The sequence below is a fragment of the Dama dama genome, chromosome 5, assembly GCF_033118175.1.
Source record: "Dama dama isolate Ldn47 chromosome 5, ASM3311817v1, whole genome shotgun sequence".
In the NCBI taxonomy this organism is placed as follows: Eukaryota; Metazoa; Chordata; class Mammalia; order Artiodactyla; family Cervidae; genus Dama; species Dama dama.
This window is the reverse complement of record NC_083685.1, coordinates 92758566-92778802: the sequence shown is the minus strand read 5'-3', so window position 1 is coordinate 92778802 and position 20237 is coordinate 92758566. Positions and strand designations below refer to the sequence as shown.

The 20237-nt window shown below is 53.5% G+C and overlaps 1 protein-coding gene across 3 annotated transcripts; it reads left to right on the top strand.

Annotated features, from left to right (window-relative positions):
- Positions 1 to 96: 96 nt before the first annotated feature.
- INPP5K (inositol polyphosphate-5-phosphatase K) lies at positions 97 to 19085 on the top strand. Of its 3 annotated transcripts, XM_061143050.1 has the most exons (12): positions 97 to 325; positions 2133 to 2240; positions 2607 to 2715; positions 5945 to 6061; positions 6404 to 6579; positions 7184 to 7295; positions 7946 to 8055; positions 15555 to 15738; positions 16588 to 16725; positions 16980 to 17063; positions 17233 to 17337; positions 17763 to 19085. In XM_061143050.1, the coding sequence occupies exons 1-12, from the start codon at positions 279 to 281 to the stop codon at positions 17820 to 17822; spliced, it is 1350 nt and encodes a 449-aa protein (XP_060999033.1). In that variant the 5' UTR covers positions 97 to 278; the 3' UTR covers positions 17823 to 19085. The 3 variants fall into 3 exon arrangements, with proteins under 3 accessions (XP_060999033.1, XP_060999034.1, XP_060999035.1); XM_061143051.1 differs by lacking the exon at positions 16980 to 17063; XM_061143052.1 differs by lacking the exon at positions 97 to 325 and having other exon boundaries at positions 2614 to 2715.
- Positions 19086 to 20237: the final 1152 nt, after the last annotated feature.

Sequence of the window (20237 nt, the reverse complement as noted above, 5' to 3'; positions counted from 1 at the left end):
GGGGACACGCCTTTCTTACGTCCCCCGTCCCCCAGGCCCCTTTTCCTTCGCCTTGCCCCGTTTCGCGCTCCTTGGAGAGTCCTGCCTCTTCCTGCGGACCCGCCACCCAGAGTTCTCCGTGCGCCCCGGCCCCGCCTCTTACGGAAGCCGAATAGGAGGGTCGGAATCCGGAAGAAAAACAATCGGGAGTGTGAGCGGACCGGCACCTGCTTCCCAGGGAGAGCCGATCGGGCCAGGACCGGCGAGGTGCAAGCCGGCCGGGCCACTGCGTGGGGGCGATGGAGGCCATGAACCCACCGACTGAGCCGAGATGCAGGACGCTCAGGTGAGGAAGGCGACTGCGGGCAGGCCGGCTGCCCGGGGAGGGATCGCTACCTCCAACCCAATCAGTGCTGCGGGTCTGGGCCAGAACCGGACTGGGAGAGAAGGGGCCAGACCTATAGGTTGCTTCTAGTTCAGAGGCCTGTCACATTCTCCCAGGCCAGTATCTAAGAGGGCTATGTTGGGTTCAAACCCTGCGCCTCCTGCAAACTCAGGCCGCCAAGCTCTTACCCACTTCGGCGCCCCTAGCAGGTGTCCCAGTTAGATTCTGGAGTAGGGAGCAGTGTTAGGCTGTTTGAAGTTAAAGCTATAACAAAGCATTCTCCCGTTAGGTCTAGAGTAGAAACCTTGTTCTTTAGATCAGCATATACATCATGGGATCTGCCTGATCCCGTTATGACCTGAAATCCACAATCAGATTTAGATAAGATCCTTTAGTGAAGTGATAATAGCTTGGTCTCATGCATGCTCTTTAACAACGCTAATCACCAACTTAGTGCCAGTCACGATGCAAGGATTTGCTGCTAATCATGGGACTTAACAGTGGGAACAAGAAATCCCCGCTCTGGAGGTCCCTGGGAGAACAAGGAGCCTTGCCGTGAAAGAGCTACCTTTTAATCCTCCGTTGGACAGCAGGGGGAGATCGTAAACAAACGAAGGGGCAGAACCTCTGGCTGAGTGCCTGGGAAGGTGGTTTTCCTATTGTTTTGTTGATGTTCGGAGGGAGGGGCAGGAAGTTGCTTTAAGCTGGCCAAGAATTTCTTCAGGTTGTGCTTTTTAGAACTCGAACCTCTAAGAACAGGGATCTGGTGGAGAAAAGATGTTTGGGGGAATCCTGCCCTTTTCTTCTTGTCCCCATTCAAAATCTTCTGCTGTTACAGATCCTCCTCCTTACGGTGTGCCTAGGACTTCCCTGGGGCTTGCTGGCTCTCTTGGTCTCTGTGGGGTTTTAGCCCCTGCCTGCTGTGTACTCGGCACAGTCTGGGGGCTTCCCGGGAGCGCTGCTGTAACTGTTCAAATGAAGAGATTTTCAAGTCTCTCTTTCCCCTGAGCCTCTGAGGAAGCCAGTGTTATTGAGAGCTGCTGATTAGATCTGTTGCTTCCCTGGGGTTTATATGAAGCTGCGTTGGATGTTATCCAACTGATGGTTTTTCCCAAAATTGGGAAGACTCTTGGGAAAGATGTTGGGAAACCTGTTATGTAGAATCTTGTTAGCCTCTCTGAAATGTTTTCGCTTGGCAGAATTGGTTGTGCTCCAGGGATGGGTGGGGAAGGAAAGGTGGTGCCCTTATCTGTTATTTTTTAAATTCCCCTGTCTTGCTGTGCTCAGGCCTCTCACAAGGTGAAAACTGAACCTCCAGAATCTTTCTGGTGGTCCTGGGACCCCATGGATTGAAGAGTGGGGGGTGGGAAGTTGCTGACTGAGCCACAGATGAAGGGCTGTTAGAATTAATAAATAATCTTCACTGCCCACCCCATTCACACCCCTTCCCTTGCCTGACTCCAAAACCTTCGGCCCCGCTCGTTGGCCGCTCTCCCTGTGTCAGCAGCACAGGTGCCGCCAGCCGTGGGCAGCTGTATACCTGCACGGAGGAGCCAATCCAGGGTGGGCATTTCCTGCTTCAGGGGACAGAGGGCTTGAAGATGAAGGGCTTGTATTCAGTGCCCTTGTTCCCTTCAGTGGATGCAGAAAAACACACATTTCCCATTCTGACTACAACAGATTATGGTCCAGCCATTAGCAGGCGCAGCCCCTGGTCTATTACCTGGACGAGGTCTCATCCTCCTTCCTCCATGGCTTCCCTTCTCAGCATACATGTTGTGACGTGGAACGTGGCCTCTGCAGCACCTCCTCCAGACCTCAGTGATCTGCTTCAGCTGAACAACCTGAACCTGAATCTGGACATATATGTCATTGGGTAGGTGTCCATAGGACGCGTCACGCATCCTTATATCTGAGATCAGGATCAGGTAAGCCTGACCAGTCCCAGGTTGTCCCCACGGGGAACCACTGTAACCTGTTCACCCTCGCCCTGGGGTGTGAAGGCCAAGAACTTTCAGCCTGCATCAGAGCCAGGCCACATCTGTTGTCCTGGGTCAGCAATGGCAGGGGGCTGGCGAGCAATAGCCACAGGGGAGGGAGAACCCAGGGCTGGACAGTCGGCCGAGGGCAGTGCTAGATGTCGGAGCAGAGGCAGGGCCCTCCAGGCCGGGGGCAGGCCTCTGATCTGGGCAGAAGCAGGGCCCTCCAGGCCGGGGGCAGGCCTCTGATCTGGGATGGGCAGTTTGCAGGAACTGAACTGTGGGATCATGAGCCTCCTTTCTGACACTGCCTTTGAAGACCCATGGAGCAGTTACTTCATGGACGTGCTTTCCCCTCTGAGCTTCGTCAAGGTAACTTGCAAGTTCATGGGCAATTGGGAAATGTGTCTCACCTCTTATTACTAATCCCTAGTCCTTTGTCTCCCAGTCCAGCTTTCATGCTGTTACCCTTTTATTTAAAAACCCAAACCCCAGTTGCACCTGGTTCCCTGGGGCTCCTGCCTGCCTTGTGTCTTTCTGAAGTAGCTGCAGCTGAGCGGGACCCCAGGGGCTAGTTTAACACCTCGATATTTTTCAGGTTGGGAGAATTCCTTGGGGAGGTGTAGCACGGCTTAGTAACACCTCATTGCCTACCCTACCCCCAGCCTCTAATCTCTACTCGAAGACCCAGCCTGCAATCTCAGAGTATAATAGTAATTGCCACTATCTATGGTGTGCTTATTGGTGGTGTTGTTTTGTTGTTCTGTCACTCAGTCGTGTTTAACTCTTTGCAACCCTGTGTCCATTGAGTCGGTGATGCCATTAAACCATCTCATCCTCTGTTGCCCCCTTCTCTTCCCACCTTCAATCTTTCCCAGCATCAGGGTCTTTTCCAGTGAGTCAGCTCTTGGCATCAGGTGGCCAAAGTATTGATGTTTCAGCTTCAGCATCAGTCCTTTCAATGAATGTTCAGGGTTGATTTCCTTTAGGATCAACTGGTTTGATCTCCTTGCTGTCCAAGGGACTCTCAAGAGTCTTCTCCAGAAATTCTGAAATATAGGTGTTATATGGATGAAACCAAGACTCAGAGATCATGACAGATTTGGATCCAGATCTTTCAAACTTCATAACCCGTGTCTTTAACTACTGTACTTTATTACTGTACTGGTGATCTCTAAGGCTGACAGATATCCTATGACTCTCCTGCTGGTATCAGAGGGTGTCCTCTGATCTTAAGAGACATGCACCTCAAATCCTCAGAGACCCAGAGGTCAGAAGAGACACATGTGGAGGAGAAGGGTTCTCAGTCTATAGGGCCAGTATTCTTTAGGAAACCTTTTTGACCATAGGATAATCTGCAGGAATGCTCTAGATTGCTGGATCTTACTTGTCTGCCCTACACAGCTGAGAGATGAAACACAGTCCCACTAAATATACCTCCAAGAAGCATTGCTTCTCAGAAATACCAGAACTCCTTTTTTCCTTTCTCTGGGTGATTGGATTGCTTCAGGATTCACTCCATTACCCTAATCTGTCCAGAGGTGCTGAGGCAAGAGCTGTGAATCCTCTGGAGGAGGGCAGAGCCAGGTCACGTCAGATGTGATCCTGCTGCTGAGGCTAAAAGATGCCAGTCCCCAAGCCCTTGGCTCCCCCCAGATCAAACTCGGGCCTCTTCCTGCAGACTTGGAGCTGGCCCCTCTCAGAGGGCAAAACCACTTGTCTCTCACCACCCACTCCCTTCCCAAGACTGGAGGCCTCCTTGTACCTCGGCTCACTGGCAAGGCATCAGTGGGATGGACTTGAGCCAAGGAAATTAGCTCATCCTGTGGCATGGACACAGCTCACTCTCTCCGTGCGGCCTCCTGAGGTTGGGAGACCAGCCTGAGGGCCTGGCAGGCACCCACAGCAGATGCCCCTCCTTCACATAGCCAAGAGTAGAGTAGAGCCCTGCCTGCAGCCTGTTCCTGAGGCCGGAAGTTGCTGGCCACAGGTTGAGAAGCCTGGTGCTTATCCCTTTTGCCTGCTCCTCGGCTCCCAGCCTCCCTCCTTCTAGTCCCTTCCTTAGCTCCTCCTCCTTCATTTCCTCAAACTAGAACTTCCCCTACAAGTCTCCTGCCTTTCCCCATAGCCCCACCCTTTCTCCCAATCTGAAGTTTTCCTGCCCCACCCCCACCTCCATCCTCCCTGCCCTACCCCCACTTCCCTGCTCTTTCAGAGTGGGCTCTAGCCTGTGGGGCGGAGCTCAGTGGCCCCCACCTGCTCTGTGGGATCAGATTAATCTTGAAACTCTTCCCAAATCTTTTTTCAGTTCCCTGGGAGTCAGTCCCCCCCGCCCCTGGGAGTCCAGCCCTTCCCCACTCCCATTGTCCTATTTGCTTGCGAAAGAGAGAGACCAAGACAGGGGTGGAAAGTGAAGTCGGGGACACATTGGTAGCAACCTGTGCCCAGCCCTGGGTGCTCACGCCTCCGTCCCTCGGTCTTGGGTTCAGGGTTCCCCCTCCCTTGACTCCTCCACCATCCCAGAGCTCCTGGCATGCGGGATCAAGTTTCATAATTCCTGGAAGGCCCCGGTACATGCTCCCCACCCGGGGATTTCCTCCTTGGCCTCTGCACCTCATGCTCCGGAAATAGCTACTCGGGTGGTGGGTGTAGACAGCCTGAAGCTGTGAGAGGGTCACAGGCCCATTCCCATCCCACCTCCACAGCAGCTGAGAGCGGGGATTCTGGCAGTCCTGGTCCTTTGACGCTGCTGTCCAAAGTGGTCCTGCGGGTTCCTTAGTCTCCTTGTGCCTCAGTCCTTCTGCAGAACAGGGACCCTTCTTTCAAAAGTTGGCCAGAATTAGCTGTTTCCCCCAACCTGTGCACACGCATCCTTTGTGCTCACTCTCATCCCCTCTGCGTGGCGTTCAGGGACACCAGCTGCCCATAGTGTGTATTATTTTTCAGTAGCATTTTCTTAGTTGTTTTTTCCTGAGCTATAATGTATGGAGAAATGAAGTGTAGAGTCTGGTGGATTCTTATACGTGTATGTAGCCATGCTGCCACCCATCAAATCAAGATACAAAGTATTTCCCGTTCTCTCATGCTTATGTCCCTTCTCTGCATTTACTTTCAAGAATCCTTAAAGTAAAAATTAATATCAAGAGCTACTAGTTAATCCAGCAGCTTTAAAAAAAAAAAAAAATCCAGCATCTTTAAGATAGATTCCTGCTTTATCGATGAGAAAATAGACTTGTCCGGCATCAAATACTAACAGCCCGAGCTGGTTTCTGAACCTAGATCTGGCCTTTAGCCATTGTCCCATAAAGCATCTCTGAAGTTCTTTGAGCCCCTCCATGCACGGTACCCGGGGGAGCTCAGGAGGGCTCTGGGGAGAAGGCCATACATGAGCTGGGGTGGAAGAGTCAGTGCCCTCCTGATGGTGGGATGTCTCCACCTCCTTGCTGAGCCCCCAGATTGCCTCATTTGGCAGCTGAGACTCCATCAGCACTGAGATGCCATAGACCTCTGGGGCAGGACATCCATGTGACTCAGGGTTCTCAAGGGCGCCCAGCACAGGCCCTGGAGGGACATGAATGACTGTCACCCTTCTGTCCTGCAGGTCTCCAGTGTCCGCATGCAAGGGCTCCTCTTACTGATCTTTGCCAAGTACCAGCATTTGCCGTTTATCCAGGTCCTGTCTACTAAATCCACCCCTACCGGCCTCTTCGGATACTGGGTAAGGACTGAGCTGTTTTCTGAGTCAAGAGCTGAGGGGGCCTTCTCTCACTGGATGGAGCGGGGCTGGGGGCTTTAGAGCTGGGCAGCTAAAAAAGGGAATGAATGGATTGAAAAAAGGGGGTGAAATGAATCTTGGCACTCTGTCCAGGCCAGTGCCCCGCATAGCTGCCTTCCCTCCTCTGGGGCGCCTAGTGTCCCTGGGACGGCAGGTAGGTGAGCTGGGCTGTGCGGAGGTGAGTGTCTGCCGATCCTGGGAAATCCCACAGGAACTGAGACCATCTGCCCTCAGGCCCCGGATGGGAAAACAAAGGTGTGTCCCCCCTTCCTGCCCACCTACCAGGGGAACAAAGGGGGTGTCAACATCTTTCTGAAGCTTTACGGCTACTATGTCAGCATCATCAACTGCCACCTGCCCCCCCACATGGCCAACAATGACCAGCGGCTGGAGCACTTTGACCGGATCCTGGAGATGCAGAATTTTGAGGCACAGGATATCCCCAACATCCTGGACCATGAGTGAGCGTGCTGCTGTGAACTGTGCCCTGACCCTCTCCTCCAGGCCAGCCCCGGCAAGCCTGCTCTGCCGGGTCACTGCTCCCCCGCCAGAGGCAGTCTGCCCCCATCTCCCGCCCTCCCGCAGCCTCTTTCCCTGATGCCCTGTCTGCTCTCCTCTTTAGCTCTGCCTGCCTGGGGTCTGGGACCCCTTCCCTTTCCCTGGCCCCTCTATCCTGCCTAGAAACTCTGGACATTTCCAAACATCCCAGGTCAAGAACCTCGTAGTTCCTGAGGTCCCCGGGGAGGGCTGGTTCTCAGGTGTGCCCTGTGGGAGCACCTAGTGCCGGGTGCCCAGCTGGGGGACAGGGAGGGAGGGCTCGAGCCTGCTGCACGTTCAGGGCTGGTCCCTTTGGCTTGAATGGCCGGTGGGGGCCAGGAGAACAGGTCCACTGGGGCCCGCCCTTGTCTTCACCTGATCCTCCCTCAGCCCCTGGCTTTTCACCCCCTCCTCGAGCCTTCTGCTTCCTGGCAGCCCTGCAGTGGGTGGTCAGAGCCCCTGTGGTCTCCTGCCTGCTCTGACCCCATCACAGACCCTCAGGCCACCTGCCTTCCTTTCTTTCTGAAGCCTCATTCTCTGGTTTGGAGACATGAACTTTCGGATCGAGGACTTCGGTTTGCACTTTGTTCGAGAATCCATAAGAAATCAGCGCTACAGTGACCTGTGGGAGAAGGATCAGGTATCTGAGAGGGGGATCTGAGCCTGAGGGAGGAGAGTTCTGAGCCCAAGGCAGGGGAGGTCAGCAGGAGGTGTGGGGAGATTCCCTAGCCCCCGTTCTCCTTTCCCAAGCCTTCAAGGTCCCTGACCCCAGGCAGGGCAGAGTCTAATAGGCCTTGGTTGCTGGGAGTGGGGCAGCCAGGCTTGTCTGGCCAGCCTGGCCTCCACCTGGAGGCGCTCCAGCACCAGGTGTGTGTGAGGTCGGGGAGCGAGAAGGGCTGTGGCCTGCCGACCCTGCACCAGCCCTCAGTGTCCCTGTTGTCTTTCCCACTCCCGACCTGTCTTGCCTCCTGGAGGATGAGATACCACCCATTGGGACACCCTGCCTACCCCAGCCTCCCCTCTGACACACTTCTGCTAGTGGTTCCTAGGGAAATAGAATTCAGAGCCTGGTCCCTGTGGTCCAGGGACAGGGAAGTGGTAGGCGGCTCCCTCCCCTGGGACTCCGGGGTGGGGGTGGGGGGGGTGACGTTTGCCTTCTTTCGCATTCAGCTGCTGTCCTGGGGGTCGGGTACAGGGCTGGGGCAGTGAGGAGCAGTCTGACTGGGAGGGCACCGCCAGGTTTGAATCTTGCCCCACTGTGATGGCAAGTGCCGATCCCTTTTCCTCCAGCTCAGCATCGCCAAGAGACACGACCCACTGCTCCGGGAATTCCAGGAGGGCTCCCTGCTCTTCCCGCCCACCTACAAGTTTGATAAGAACTCCAACAACTATGACACCAGGTGAGGGGGCCCCACCGGGAGAGGATGTGCTTGTTGCAGATCTGGGCCTGGGAAGTCAGACCGTGCTGGCCCTTGTGATCATGGGACCCACCTTCAGTTAGAAGTGTTGGGGGAGCAGGACTAGATCCAGCCATCACCTCTCAGGAGCGGTGCCTCCGCACCCCTCATGAGATGCTGACTGAGGGAGCTGTCCCAGATGGTCCCAGGAGGGAGCAGGAAGGGGAGCTGGTGCTGGCCAGAATGGGGGCTGGGGCCGGGGCAGGTAGAGCCAAAGGGGAAGGAAGACAGCTGATTTCTGACTGCAGGGCAAGGGAGATCGGGGAGGGACTATACTTCAGCATCCTTCAAACTCCTGCTCTCCTGCCCCCCCAGGGCTTTCTGGTCCTGCCCAGAAGATGGTGGGGACAGAAAGCTTGGCTCAGCCAGTCACTGGTGTTAAGTAGTCCTGCCCTGGCTGTGAGTGGGTTGGGTACTAGTTAAGGAAGATGAAGTAGGAGTTGTCAGTGGGGCAGTTAGTGGGGAACAATGCAGAGATAATGTACCTGGTTAGAAATTAGAAGCACAGTTTGTGCTTTATTGGCAGCATGACCTTGGTCATGGTATTTAAGCCTCAATTTTTCCATCTAAAAATGGGGATGATAACAGTACCTATTTCATGGAACTGAGGATTCATTGAGACCACCACAGGACTTCTATGGTGGTCCAGTGGCTAAGACTCCCGGCTCCCAAAGCAGGGGACCCGGTTTTGATCCCTGGTCAGATCCCACATGCTGCAACTAAGACCCAGGGCAGCCAAGTAAATAAATATTTAAAAAGAAATAAATAAGACCTGGCATGTTAGCCTAGTGCCTGGCACCTGGTAGGCACCACGATAACTGCTGTTGTTGTTTTTAGATTCAGGTCTTCAGGTCAGAGTTTTACTGAAAGCCTTTCTAAAGAACTGAGAAAGGGACAGGTAACCCCCAAAACCTTAGACTTAGGCAGTGGGGCAAAAGTAGCTCGGGCCCAAAACCCCTGACCCGATTTAGGGCAGGGACCCTCATCTCTTTGAAGAAGAATAACCCCCTACATGTTACACGGGGCTCTTTGTATTCCCCTAGCAGAATTGTCTTCTGAGGGAGATAGGTGCCCCCAGGGCAGCCCAGGCCTCTGGGATTTAGGCGGTGAGTAGGTCTGTCCACAGCCAGGCCAGGATGCGAGGGGGCCCTGCTGGCCCAGGGCCGGAAGCCGTGTGGCAGAGCCACAATGTCCCCGCCAAGCGAGGGGGAGAGCGTGAGCCATTTGAGGCGTGTGGAGCAAGACAGAGTGGGGTCACAGCCAGGGGCCGTGCGCACAAGAAGAGGCCAGGAACACTGGAACCGAGGGCCGGCTGGGCCACAGCCCGAGCCAGAAAGCAGGGAAGAGGGCAGGCTCCCACTGGCCCAGGTCCGCAGCCATCAGTCTCCCCGGCCATCCATTGGAAATGAGGATCATCGTGGAAATTGTCAGGCCTCTGTGGGACAAGCCAGGCCCCTCTACCAATTGACACTTGCCAGCAGGAAGAGAGCTGCTGACAGGCCATGTGGCCAGGCGTCACTCTGCTCACACCTCCGGGTACGGGAGGGAAGGCGGCAGGAGGCTGGAAGTCACGCAGGTGGTGTGGAGAGGCTGAGATGTTCACGGTCTTCCCCAGGTGGCTGTGCTGGGATAGTGGAGCCGGGGCCAGACCTCTCCAGACTGTGCTGCCTGTGATGCTTTCCTCTAGCCTGCAGTGCCTCCAAGTTCACAGCCAGTCCTTTTTTTTTTTTTTCGATGGATTGTATTTATTTTTAATGTGTATTTATTTTTTGGCTGTGCCACACAGCATGTGGGATCTTAGTTTCCCGACCAGGGATCCAGCCCACACCCCCTGCATTGGAAGCGTGGAGTCCTAACCATTGGACCACCAGGGACCCACACAGCCAGTCTTGCCAGCTAGCAGCAGAAAGGAGGTCAGGGCTGGGATAGCAAAAAGCTTGCGAAGGAGAAGGCAGATGTTACTTCTACGTGATAGATACAATCCTCACTATGACTGACATCGCTGAGTGCTGACCACGGGCCAGGCATTGGGCAGAGGGCTTTGCCTGCATCACTTCACTTAATTCCTGCTGTATCTTCATTAGGTAGACAGTGTTGATACTGACTTCTTACAAATAAGGAAACTGTATCTCAGAAGGTCTAAGTAAGGTAGTAACCGAGTAAGTGATGGAGCAAAAAATTTGAACTGAGGTCTGTGTGAATCCAGACTCATGCTTTCCCTTGCCTGGAGCCCAGGAAATGAAGGAATGTCTGGACAGGAACAACAGCATTACAGGGGGACATCACAAATGAAATATCCCCCGCTGGGAATGCCTGTGGTTGGCAGGAGCCCCACATAGGGAACAGAAACGTTCCTGTGTGATCAGTCTGTTATTCATCCTTGAAAACCTGGTTGAGGCATCATCTCTACTGGAAAATCTTCCCTGACCCTTGCCAGTTTCGCTGAGAGTTCTCTCCTGCTGTTCACGCTGCCTGCAAGCCTTGCACATTGTGCGTTCACTGTGTCTTTTCCTTTTTGCTGTGCTGTGAATGCCCGGAGCACAGAGGCTCGATCTGGTTCACGACTGTCGCTGGTTATGTGGCACAGTGTGCCTGCCGTATGTTTGAACGGGGAGCCTGAGAGGACGAAAGGGACAGATAAGATATTTAAGGAGCAGCCAGTCTAGTAGAGGGACCCACCCAGAGAGCGAGAGCCAAATAAACACTCTCAAGTCCAGGAGCTGGCCAGTAGAAGGCTCCAGAATTCTGTGTGGAAGTGGTAAAAGAGAGCGAAGTGAATGGAGGAGGGCAGCTGAAGCCAGGAGGAATCAATGAGAACTGTCAGAGAGGCAGCAGGTTTCACAGAAAGGAGGACAGGCATTCTGATCAGTCAGCAGCAGCGCTGATGAGAGGCACTTTGAGTGGGAATGCCCCCCTGTACAGAGGGACTGAGCTGTGTGCGGGGCCGGTTCGCAGCTTCGCCTGGCCTCGGCAGCGTACTGGAGCCAAGATGTAATGAGAAACGAGGTCGGCTCCGTTACAGGGGAGGGTGAAAGGGCTGAGGGCAGGAAATCCTATTAAAGTCAGGGATTACAGTAGGGTTTTGTTACAGTCCACAGGAACCTAGTCCACCTCCCCGCTCGGCAGTGAGCAGAGGATGTTATGATCAATCTAGGCAAGACTCAAGTCCAGAGTTCAGTGGGACACTTAGAAGCCATCTATAGGGAGCCAAGAGGAAAATGCTCCCAGACCCAAAAATGGAACACATCACTCCTTTGGGGCCAATAAATTGGCTCAAGTTTTCTAGGCTCTTAAGCCTGGAGAATCTTGCAGAGCTACTTGGTCTTAATTTTTAGAAAGTAAAGACATATCACAGGCATGCCTGGGAGATATTGTGGAATTGGTTCCAGACCACCACAGTAAAGCAAATATCACAATAGAGTCACTCAAACTTTTTGGTTTCCTGGTGCACAGAAAAGTTAGGTTTATACTGTTCTGTAGTCTATTGAATGTACAATAACATCTAAAAAAATGTACATACCTTAGTTTTAAAATGCTTCGTTAGTAAAAAGTGCTAACCAGTCTCAGAGCCTTTGGCAAGTCCTCCCTTTTTGTGATAGTAGCATCAAAGATCACAGATCACCTAACTATTATACCCCTAAGAGAGCTTGAACTATTATAAGAACTACCAAAACGTGACTCAGAGACATAAAGGGAACAAATGTTATTTGAAAAATGGTTCCAAGTAGTCTTGCTCAATGCAGGTTTGCCACAAACGTTCAATTTGTAAAAATCACAATCTCAGCCAAGTATTAATGTAAGAAAAGCACAGTAAACCGGGGTGTGCCTGTCATCTCCAGAAACAGTTCTTGGGGGATTCCCTGGCGGCTCAGTAATAGAGAATCCACCTGCCAATGCAGGAGACATGGGTTTGAACCCTGATGCAGGAAGATCCCTCATGCCACAGAGCAATTAAGCCCATGTATCTCAACTATTGAGCCTGTGCTGTAGAGCCCATGAGCCACAACTACCAAAGCCCTCGCCCCCTAGAGTCCATGCTCCACCACAATGAGAAGCTCACACCACAACTAGAGTAGCCCCTGCTCTCTGCAACTAGGGAAAAGGCCGTGCAGCAACCAGGACTCAGCACAGCCATGAATAAATAAATAAAAATTATTTTAAAAAACAGTTCTTCTTCTCAGTCATGACCATTCAGCCAAAAAAAGCATCAGTGAGGCCCCACTCTGGTTACACACTGGGAATCGGCCACTGAGGGACAGACTGGGGGGAGATGGGTGCAGTGGAGGAGAGCTGACTCCATGGGCAGCAACATGGGCAGGCACCCAGCTCCCACCTGCACACGGTGACCTCCCTCAGCGTCCGTGTCCTGTAGAAGAAGGGAAATGTGACCTGTGGCACCCTTCCAGGGTTGGGAGGATTAGAACAGTCTAAGATGCCTGCCACAGGCACATGATGCATGGAGAGACCCCGTGTTTAGCTGTTACCAGGAATGGAGAACTGGGGGAATATATTCTGCTTATTTGTTCCTTTGTCTTCTGTTTGTTAAACGAGCTCCTCAACAAGTTTGTCAATCCCATTTATTAGATCCTCCCCAGTCTCCTGGCTTATAATAAGGGCTCAGTAAAGGGGATTGAGGGCTTCCCTGGTGGCTCAGTGGTAAAGAATCCGCCTGCAATGCGGGAGACATGGATTCAATCCTTGGATCGGGAAGATCCCCTGGAGGAGGAAATGGCAACCCACTCCAGTATTCTTGCCAGGGAAATCCCTTGGACAGAAGGAGCCTGACAGGCTACAGTCTGTGGGGATCAAAAAAGAGTTGGACACGACTTAGCGACTGAACAGCAACAACAAAGATCATCAAAAGAATGAACAATACAGGTGCCCAGTGATGAGTGTGGACCAGGCCATGGAAAAGGAAGAAGGGGAGACAGGCTGAGGTCCTGAGGGGGAAGGAGTGGGGCTGTGGTCAGGACTTGGGGAGGATTCTGACCATAATAGGGAAGTGGGGGCAGGAGGATGCCTCGACAGGGAGAGTGGTGCAAACGTGTGGTTCACTACCACGTTTCAGGAACTGCTAGGCACTGATGTCCAAGGTTGGATTGGAGGTTTTGTGTCTGTAGTTTCTGGGATGGAAATACCACATTCCGACATCCCATGAACACTTCAGAAGCGTGAAAGGTCAAAACATGCCAGGAGCTCAAAGCAGAGGTGACGTAGCCAGTTACCACTTCTGCAACACTCCCTCAATAAGGTTTTTTGAAGTAAGTACTGTTATCACCCCATCTTAGAGTTGAAGAAACTGAGGTTTAGAGTGATGGTGTCACTTGCCAAGGGCAGAACTTTTTTTTTTTTTAAACTAGATCACTGATTCATTTTAAAAGTATGCAACTCAGAAATAGGCAGATGGAAGAGATGTGTAGGACAAGGTGTGGGAAAGGGCACAGAGCTTCAATACCTTCTCCAAGAGCACCACTCTCCAAATTCACCAACACAGAACTCTGCATTAACAGGACAGAACCTTTCACCAACTGGTCTCCAATTTTAGAGTCGAAGTTCACCTCCAGGGCACCACCATTCTGCCGCTATTGCTGGAGAACTATTTTGCTATTGAAGTGATGAAGGTGTGGCAGGAATGTTTGTTTAAAATAGTAAGTGAATAAAGCAGAAGACAAAAATAGCCTTTCAAGCTATAAGCATGTGAAGTCATATATGTTAAAATTAACTGGACATTTTTGAGGAAGGAGAGTGAGCTTGGTTTTTTTTTTTAGTTGTTTGTATTTCACAAGTACTTGTTTTTTGTTTTCATGAGCGCTTGTTGATGGGTTCGATCCCGAGTTTGGGAAGATCCCCTGGAGAAGGGAATGGCAACCCACTCCAGTATTCTTATCTGGAGATAGTCCATGGATAGAGGAGCCTGACAGGCTCCATGGGATCACAGAGAGTTGGATGCAAGTGAGTGACTATTATACTGCTGAGTACTTACTGCATACCAAGCTCTGTGCTAATGCCAGGCATACACAGGAGACACCAAGAGCCCCTTCCTTGCCTTCTGAGCTCGCACTAACTGATAGGCTGAGGGGGAAACAGTAAGCTACAATGGAGTGTAACAGTAGACACGCTTGTGTCAAGTGCTTTGGAAGCAGAGAGGTCAGGGCGGGCCAGGGACAACAACAGCATGGGAACTGGGCCTCTCCCTGCGACGAAGGGCGTTCCAGGCAGCAAAGCCACAAGAACAGAGGCCCAGAGGCTTGAGAGGCTCACCAGGGTGAGGTGGGTATGGGGCAGAGGTGGGCGATAAGGTCAAATCTGGGGCATCAGACTCCTGGGCACCTTGAAAGCCACATTTAGAGACCTGAGCTTTATTCTGGAGGCAGTGAAGACTCCTTAAAAGGTTTTTGCTGGATTTGTTGTTACTGTTTTAAAAAAATACACATTTATTTATTAGACTGCACTGGGTCTTAGTTGTGGCATGTGGAATCTAGTTCCCTGACCGGGGATGGAACCCAGGCCCCTGTATTGGGAGCGCAGGGTCTTAGCCACTGGACCAGGGAAGTCCGTCCTTAAAAGTTTTGAAGCAGTGAATCATCTGACCAGCTGTATGGTGTCTCTCATGCCCGCTGGGGAAGCTGGGGAAAGGGGATGGCAGGTCTTCAGTTGACTCTTGAGAACAAAGCCTCATAAGAGCCAGCGTCCGGGGGCAGCTTGCGTTGTATGAAGCACGGCACTATCTGTTTTTTGTGTTTTGTCTCATTTAACCATCTCAGTAACCCTGAGATATAACTGCTGTTATCTCCATTCTACTGATGAAGAGCTGAGGCCTAAGAGGGGTTAGCCTGGCATTGACAGGCATGTACCCTGTGGTCATGCTGGCTGGCCCAGAGTCCTGGCTTCACCACACCATGGCTGGGCAATTTTAGGAAAGTCCCAACCCCTCTAAGACCCATTTTCTCCACCTGTGAAGAGGGGATAAATGGTCCTGGTCCAAGGTATGTGGGGAGATTCCCTAAATACTTTCCTTCCCTTTCCCAAGATCACATCTGCAGTTGCGGGGAGTGGGTAGTTGCGGGGAGTGGGAGGGAGCCAAGTTCCAGCTCAGCTCTAACCCCACATTCCAAACCTCAGCCTCTTTGATGTCCTGCTGCTTTTGTTCAGGAAGTAAGAAAGGGTTTAGACGGAATGTTTCTGAGTAACCATTTGATTCATAAAAATGTAGATGAGACTGAGGGTCCTTGGCTGAGTCTGACACAGACCTGTGTACTGTTGTTGGTTCTACGGGGCACGCTCCTGCCCACAGCCAGGCTGGGCTCCACCAGCTCTGTCCAGGGGCATCTCATGGTGGCTGACAGGCCCTGGCATTAGGGATTCCAAGGGAGCTCGTGGGGGTCCCTTCCTGCTGGCCTGATGACCCTTCTCTCCCCTTCTTCCTTTCCCCCCATCCCCAGTGAGAAAAAGCGCAAGCCTGCTTGGACCGATCGCGTCCTTTGGAGGCTGAAGCGGCAGTCCCAGACCAATTTCCACACCCCTGCGCTCTCAGCCCCCTTCACCCTGTTCCTGAGGAGCTACGTCAGCCACATGGTGTACACCATCAGTGACCATAAGCCCGTCACCTGCACTTTTGACTTAGAGGTAAATCTCCAGGCTGCCTGGCACTTGGCAGAGCCACAGCTGTGCCGGGCCACATCCCAGACCTGCCTGCCCTGGGTTCAGAGCTCAGCAGGTCCCCGGGGAGACCTGTAGGAGGACACGATTGCCTCGCCTCCCAGGTCAGGTGTCTCACTGTTCTTAGGAGCCGTTGCTGGCTCTGTCTGTCAAAAATGTGTTCAAACCCTTTGTCAGTAGGTATCCATTTCCTCTTGGTACTGTCCCTTGGAGCTCCTGAGTTCCATTATGCTTATTACCTACTATGTGAGGTAGGACTTCCTTTCATTTGTCCTAAACCTCTCTGGCTCAGGTTGCAGAGGGAGCCCCCTCCTCCTGTATCTTGCCGTCTAATGACCAAGGTAGTGTGGGTCCCTTTGAGCTGCCGACATGCTGTGTGTCCCTCCACGTGCCTCCAGCTGTTCTCACCAGAGGCCCCCAAATTGAATTTGGGTCTTTGGGTCAGAAGCCATGGAATCCTGAGAGCAACTCCCTGGCTGCTTTCTTCATCCTGTCAGCAGCTCCTGCAGCCTCCCCCACCTGCATACTCCGCCCCCAGTACTTGGCTCTCTGCCAGGTTACCCACCCACCCGGCCCCAGGCCCATCCTCCCTCGAAGGGCCAGCCATCCCCTACCAGCCTTTGGCCCTTCTTTCCAGCCGGCCAGCCAAGGTCTGATACCCTCCAGGCAGCCTAGCTGAGAGCTAACCCACCCTGCTGCCTGCCCCCCCCACCCCCGCAGAGACCCTGACCTGTTGGAAGGGCACAGTCAGGACTCCCATCTCAGGGAAGGGGACGTTGCTGTGGGACTTCAACCCCCTCTGACCCCTGTGTGTAGCTGAAGCCCTTGGTGTCTGCCCCGCTGATCACGCTGCTGCCCGAGGGCCCGTGCACCATGGAGAGCGACATGCTGATCAGCTACTCCCTGACCACAGACTTCCTCAGCAGCCCCTGGGACTGGATTGGCCTGTACAAGGTGATGGGGCCCGTCGGCCACACCCCACTCGTTTATCCATGCTGAGGGCTCATGGGAGTTGGGCATAGAGACCACAGAGCTACCCTTATCTACCTGGAGTCCTTGCCTACTGAGGGGCTGGCCGTGAAGGGGAGGAGGCATATGATGCTATGATGGCCAGCCTTAGAAATGAGACCATCCTCCTCTTAGGATTTGACATGGGTCCTGTGTCCTCCCAAACCACTGACCGCCCACCCAATCCCCCCCTCCTACAGGTGGGGCTGCGCCACATTAATGACTACGTCTCCTATGTCTGGGTCAGGGACAACCAGATCTCCTTCAGTGACAGGCTGAACCAGGTACCTTCCCCCTTACCTGAGATAGGGGTTCCACCTCGCCAGCAGGGGGGGGGCTTGCCTGAGCTCTCTATCCTCTGGAAGGAGCAGAGAGCTGGATACCTAGTCGCTGAGAGCTGGATGGGGCCTGAGGCCATAGAGCTGACCCACATCTGTCTGTCCTTCCCTCCAGGTATACATCAACATCAGCGACATCCCTGAAACTGAGGATCTGTTTCTCCTTTTTTACTATAGCAACAACCTACATTCTGTGGTGGGGATAAGCAAACCCTTCAAGGTAACAGATACTGGTGGGTAAGAGGAAGGGTGGGCTTCCCTGCTGGCTCAGTGGCAAAGAATCCGCCTGCAATGCAGGAGACCTGGCCTCGATCCCCTGGGTTGGGAAGATCCCCTGGAGCAGGAAATGGCAACCCACACCAGTATTCTTGCCTGGGAAATCCCATGGACAGAGGAGCCCGGCGGGCTACATTCCATGAGGTCACAAAAGAATTGGACACAGCTTAGTGAAGGAACAGCAACAAAACAGAAGGAAGGATAGCCCAGGTGACAAGCCCGTTGCTGGTTCCCTGAGGCCATGGGCCGAGGAGCCCCCCCTCCCCCGAACGATAGAGCTTCATCCATTTGGGGATGGGGGAGATGGAAGGCATGGAGCAAAAACCTGCCCCTTGCCCCTTCCACTCACCATCTGCTTTATCCCTGCAGATCCAGCCTTTCTCCTTCCTGGAGGAGGACCCACTGGATGAAGCCCAGCCACAGATCTGAGCCGGGCTAGAGTGATCCAGGGCAGAGGCTGGAGCTGGCAGCCAGCTCTGCCCACCACTGCCAGGAGCTGGGGGCCCAGCCCAGCCCCCGGAGGAGGCAGCGGCATCCTCCACCTCCCAGGGGGAGCCCTGGCCACCTTCCTCTGCTCTCTTCAGTCTAGATCTCTGGAATGGGCCCCTTCAATACAGGTTTTTGTTGCTGAGGTGTGAGTGAAATCAGCTAGTTTGTCAACAGTGAAGATCTAGAGACAGGCCCCTGGATGCAGGAAGGACTCTCCCTCCCGCATCTCATTTCTGAATTTTCCCCACACACTTCCAGCCCCGCCCAGGCAGGCCTGCCAGGCACATGCCCCATCTGGCACAGGCCTGCATTCTTGTCACGCCACCCTGGGCCTTAGGCTGCCTGGGTGGGGGACATGCTCCCATCCGTACAGGCTGCAGAGACTGGTTGGTGCACAGAGCGCTGGGTCCCAGGAGTCTTGACATCTCGTTGCCTGTCCCCTTGAGGGGTGGGCAGAGGGTCTGAGATCCCTGCTTTCAGCAGAAGCCAGTGACCAAGTAGGCAGGATGGAGGAGACCTCCACCCAGGCTCTCCTGTAGTTGTTGTGGACAGGTTGAGGTGTGTCCTGCCAACAGCACACACATACCCCTACCTCCACCCCCAGCTCAAGGAATCCAGCCCAGAAAGTTCCAGGGTCTGAGCAGAGGACTGCACCCAAGTTTGCTTCTGCTCATGGGTCAGGCTCCATGCCCCCAAAGTGCCCTCCTGAGAAGGGGTGGCAGTTGATAGATGAGCTTGGCCACAGACTTTCGCAGGGCGGCCCATGCCCAGTCTATCTCATCTGCCCCTATCCTCGCTTGCTGTCGCTGGCCAGAGATCTGCCCTCTCTCTCTGCCCTGGGACCTAGAAGAGGGGGCAGGCGGAGCCGGAGTCAAGATGTTCTGGAGAATCTGGCCTGGGCATCTTCAGAGAGCATTCCCCAGGCACTGTGTGGACGCGGCCTGGCCCCACGCCCACCATCTCCCTTGAGTCAACAGTGGCTGAAGTGGTCACCTTCTTCTAGAAGACACCTCAGGGAGCCTGCTCTGTGACCATCAGACCCATCACAGGACCTGAGACAGGGACACCAGTTGCTCTGTATCCTGACTCCACCCTGAGAGCCATCTGGAACTGTCCCTCTGGCCTCTAGCGGGCCATGGCTAGAGAACATGGCCATGTTCTCTGGCTGTTGCATTGGGGGTTAATTAGAAACAGTGGCTTTTACACCTGTGTGTGACTCCTTTGTGATGGTGGTGGGAACAGGCCCACGTTCTCGGGCTCCTGCTTGACTCCAGGATGAGGGCCCTGTCGTGCAGACTAGACTGTCTGTGTCTGATGAGGGTGACAGAGGTTGCCTGTGTGGGGATGGGAGAATGAGGTTCTGGGATGGGGGCCCTCTGGGTCCTGGGTCCCAGGGGGCTGTGCCTCCTTTGCTGTTGGGCACTTCGCTCACTCCTGCCAAGCAAGTAGAGTGGGCTTCTTGGGGCTGAACTCAGAAAAGGCGTTCACTCTGCTCTCACCAGGTAATCCCTCCTCACCTGGCACTCCCTCATACTTTAGTATTTTTTTTTAAATAATTTTATCTATGTTTTTATTTTTGGCTGTGCTGGGTCTTCGTTGCTGCTTGGGCTTTCTCTAGCTGCAGTGAGGGGCGACTATTCTTTGTTGTGGTGTGCGGGCTTATTGCGGTGTCTTCCCTCATGGTAGAGCACAGGCTCTAGAGCGTGCGGGCTTCCGCAGTTGTGATGCACGGGCTTCGTTGCCCCACGGCATGTGGGATCTTCCCGGACCAGGGGTCTCCTGCCTTGGCAGGTGGGTTCCTTACCCCTGAGTCACCAGGGAAGCCCCCCTCACACCTTAGTCTGGAGCCTTGGTCCTGGATTAAGCTCTCCAAAAACATCACCATCTCTTCTCTCTGCCTCACCTCTCTCCAGATCCCTCTACCTCGAGGTCCCCACAGTAACTTCTCTCTCTGCCCACAACACACACGCACCTGAGGAGCCCACCCCTGAAACTCCCCTGCGTCTTTCCTTCTCACACACACAACCATCATGGGTGCTGCCAGCCTTCCTCTGTAGCTGGGGGAAGCGAGAGCTCAGAGAAATGGTGTGATCCTCTGAGCTGTGGTGTCATGCAGAAACACAGGAATGGGGTCAAGAGCTGGGTTCGAATGAGAGTCCCCTCTTTACCCTATTCTCCCCTACTCTACGAGTAGGGTACCCTCCTTTACCCTACTCTAGGAGTCCCAGTTTCTATAAAATAACAAATAGCATTCCAATTCACAAGATTACTGTGTGAGAACAACTGCAAAACATTCTACTCAGCTCTTCAAACTGATCAATGCAGCCCTGGGGCAGGACTCCAGGGCTCCTGACT

What these genes read in the sequence shown, in the direction of transcription:
- INPP5K (XM_061143050.1), top strand. Translation starts at nt 279, where the DNA reads ATGGAGGCCATGAACCCACCGACTGAGCCGAGATGCAGGACGCTCAG. An exon ending in CCCCTCTGAGCTTCGTCAAG is followed by an intron (nt 2,716 to 5,944) that starts GTAACTTGCAAG and finishes TCTGTCCTGCAG; the next exon opens with GTCTCCAGTGTCCGCATGCA. An exon ending in GGATAAGCAAACCCTTCAAG is followed by an intron (nt 17,338 to 17,762) that starts GTAACAGATACT and finishes TTATCCCTGCAG; the next exon opens with ATCCAGCCTTTCTCCTTCCT.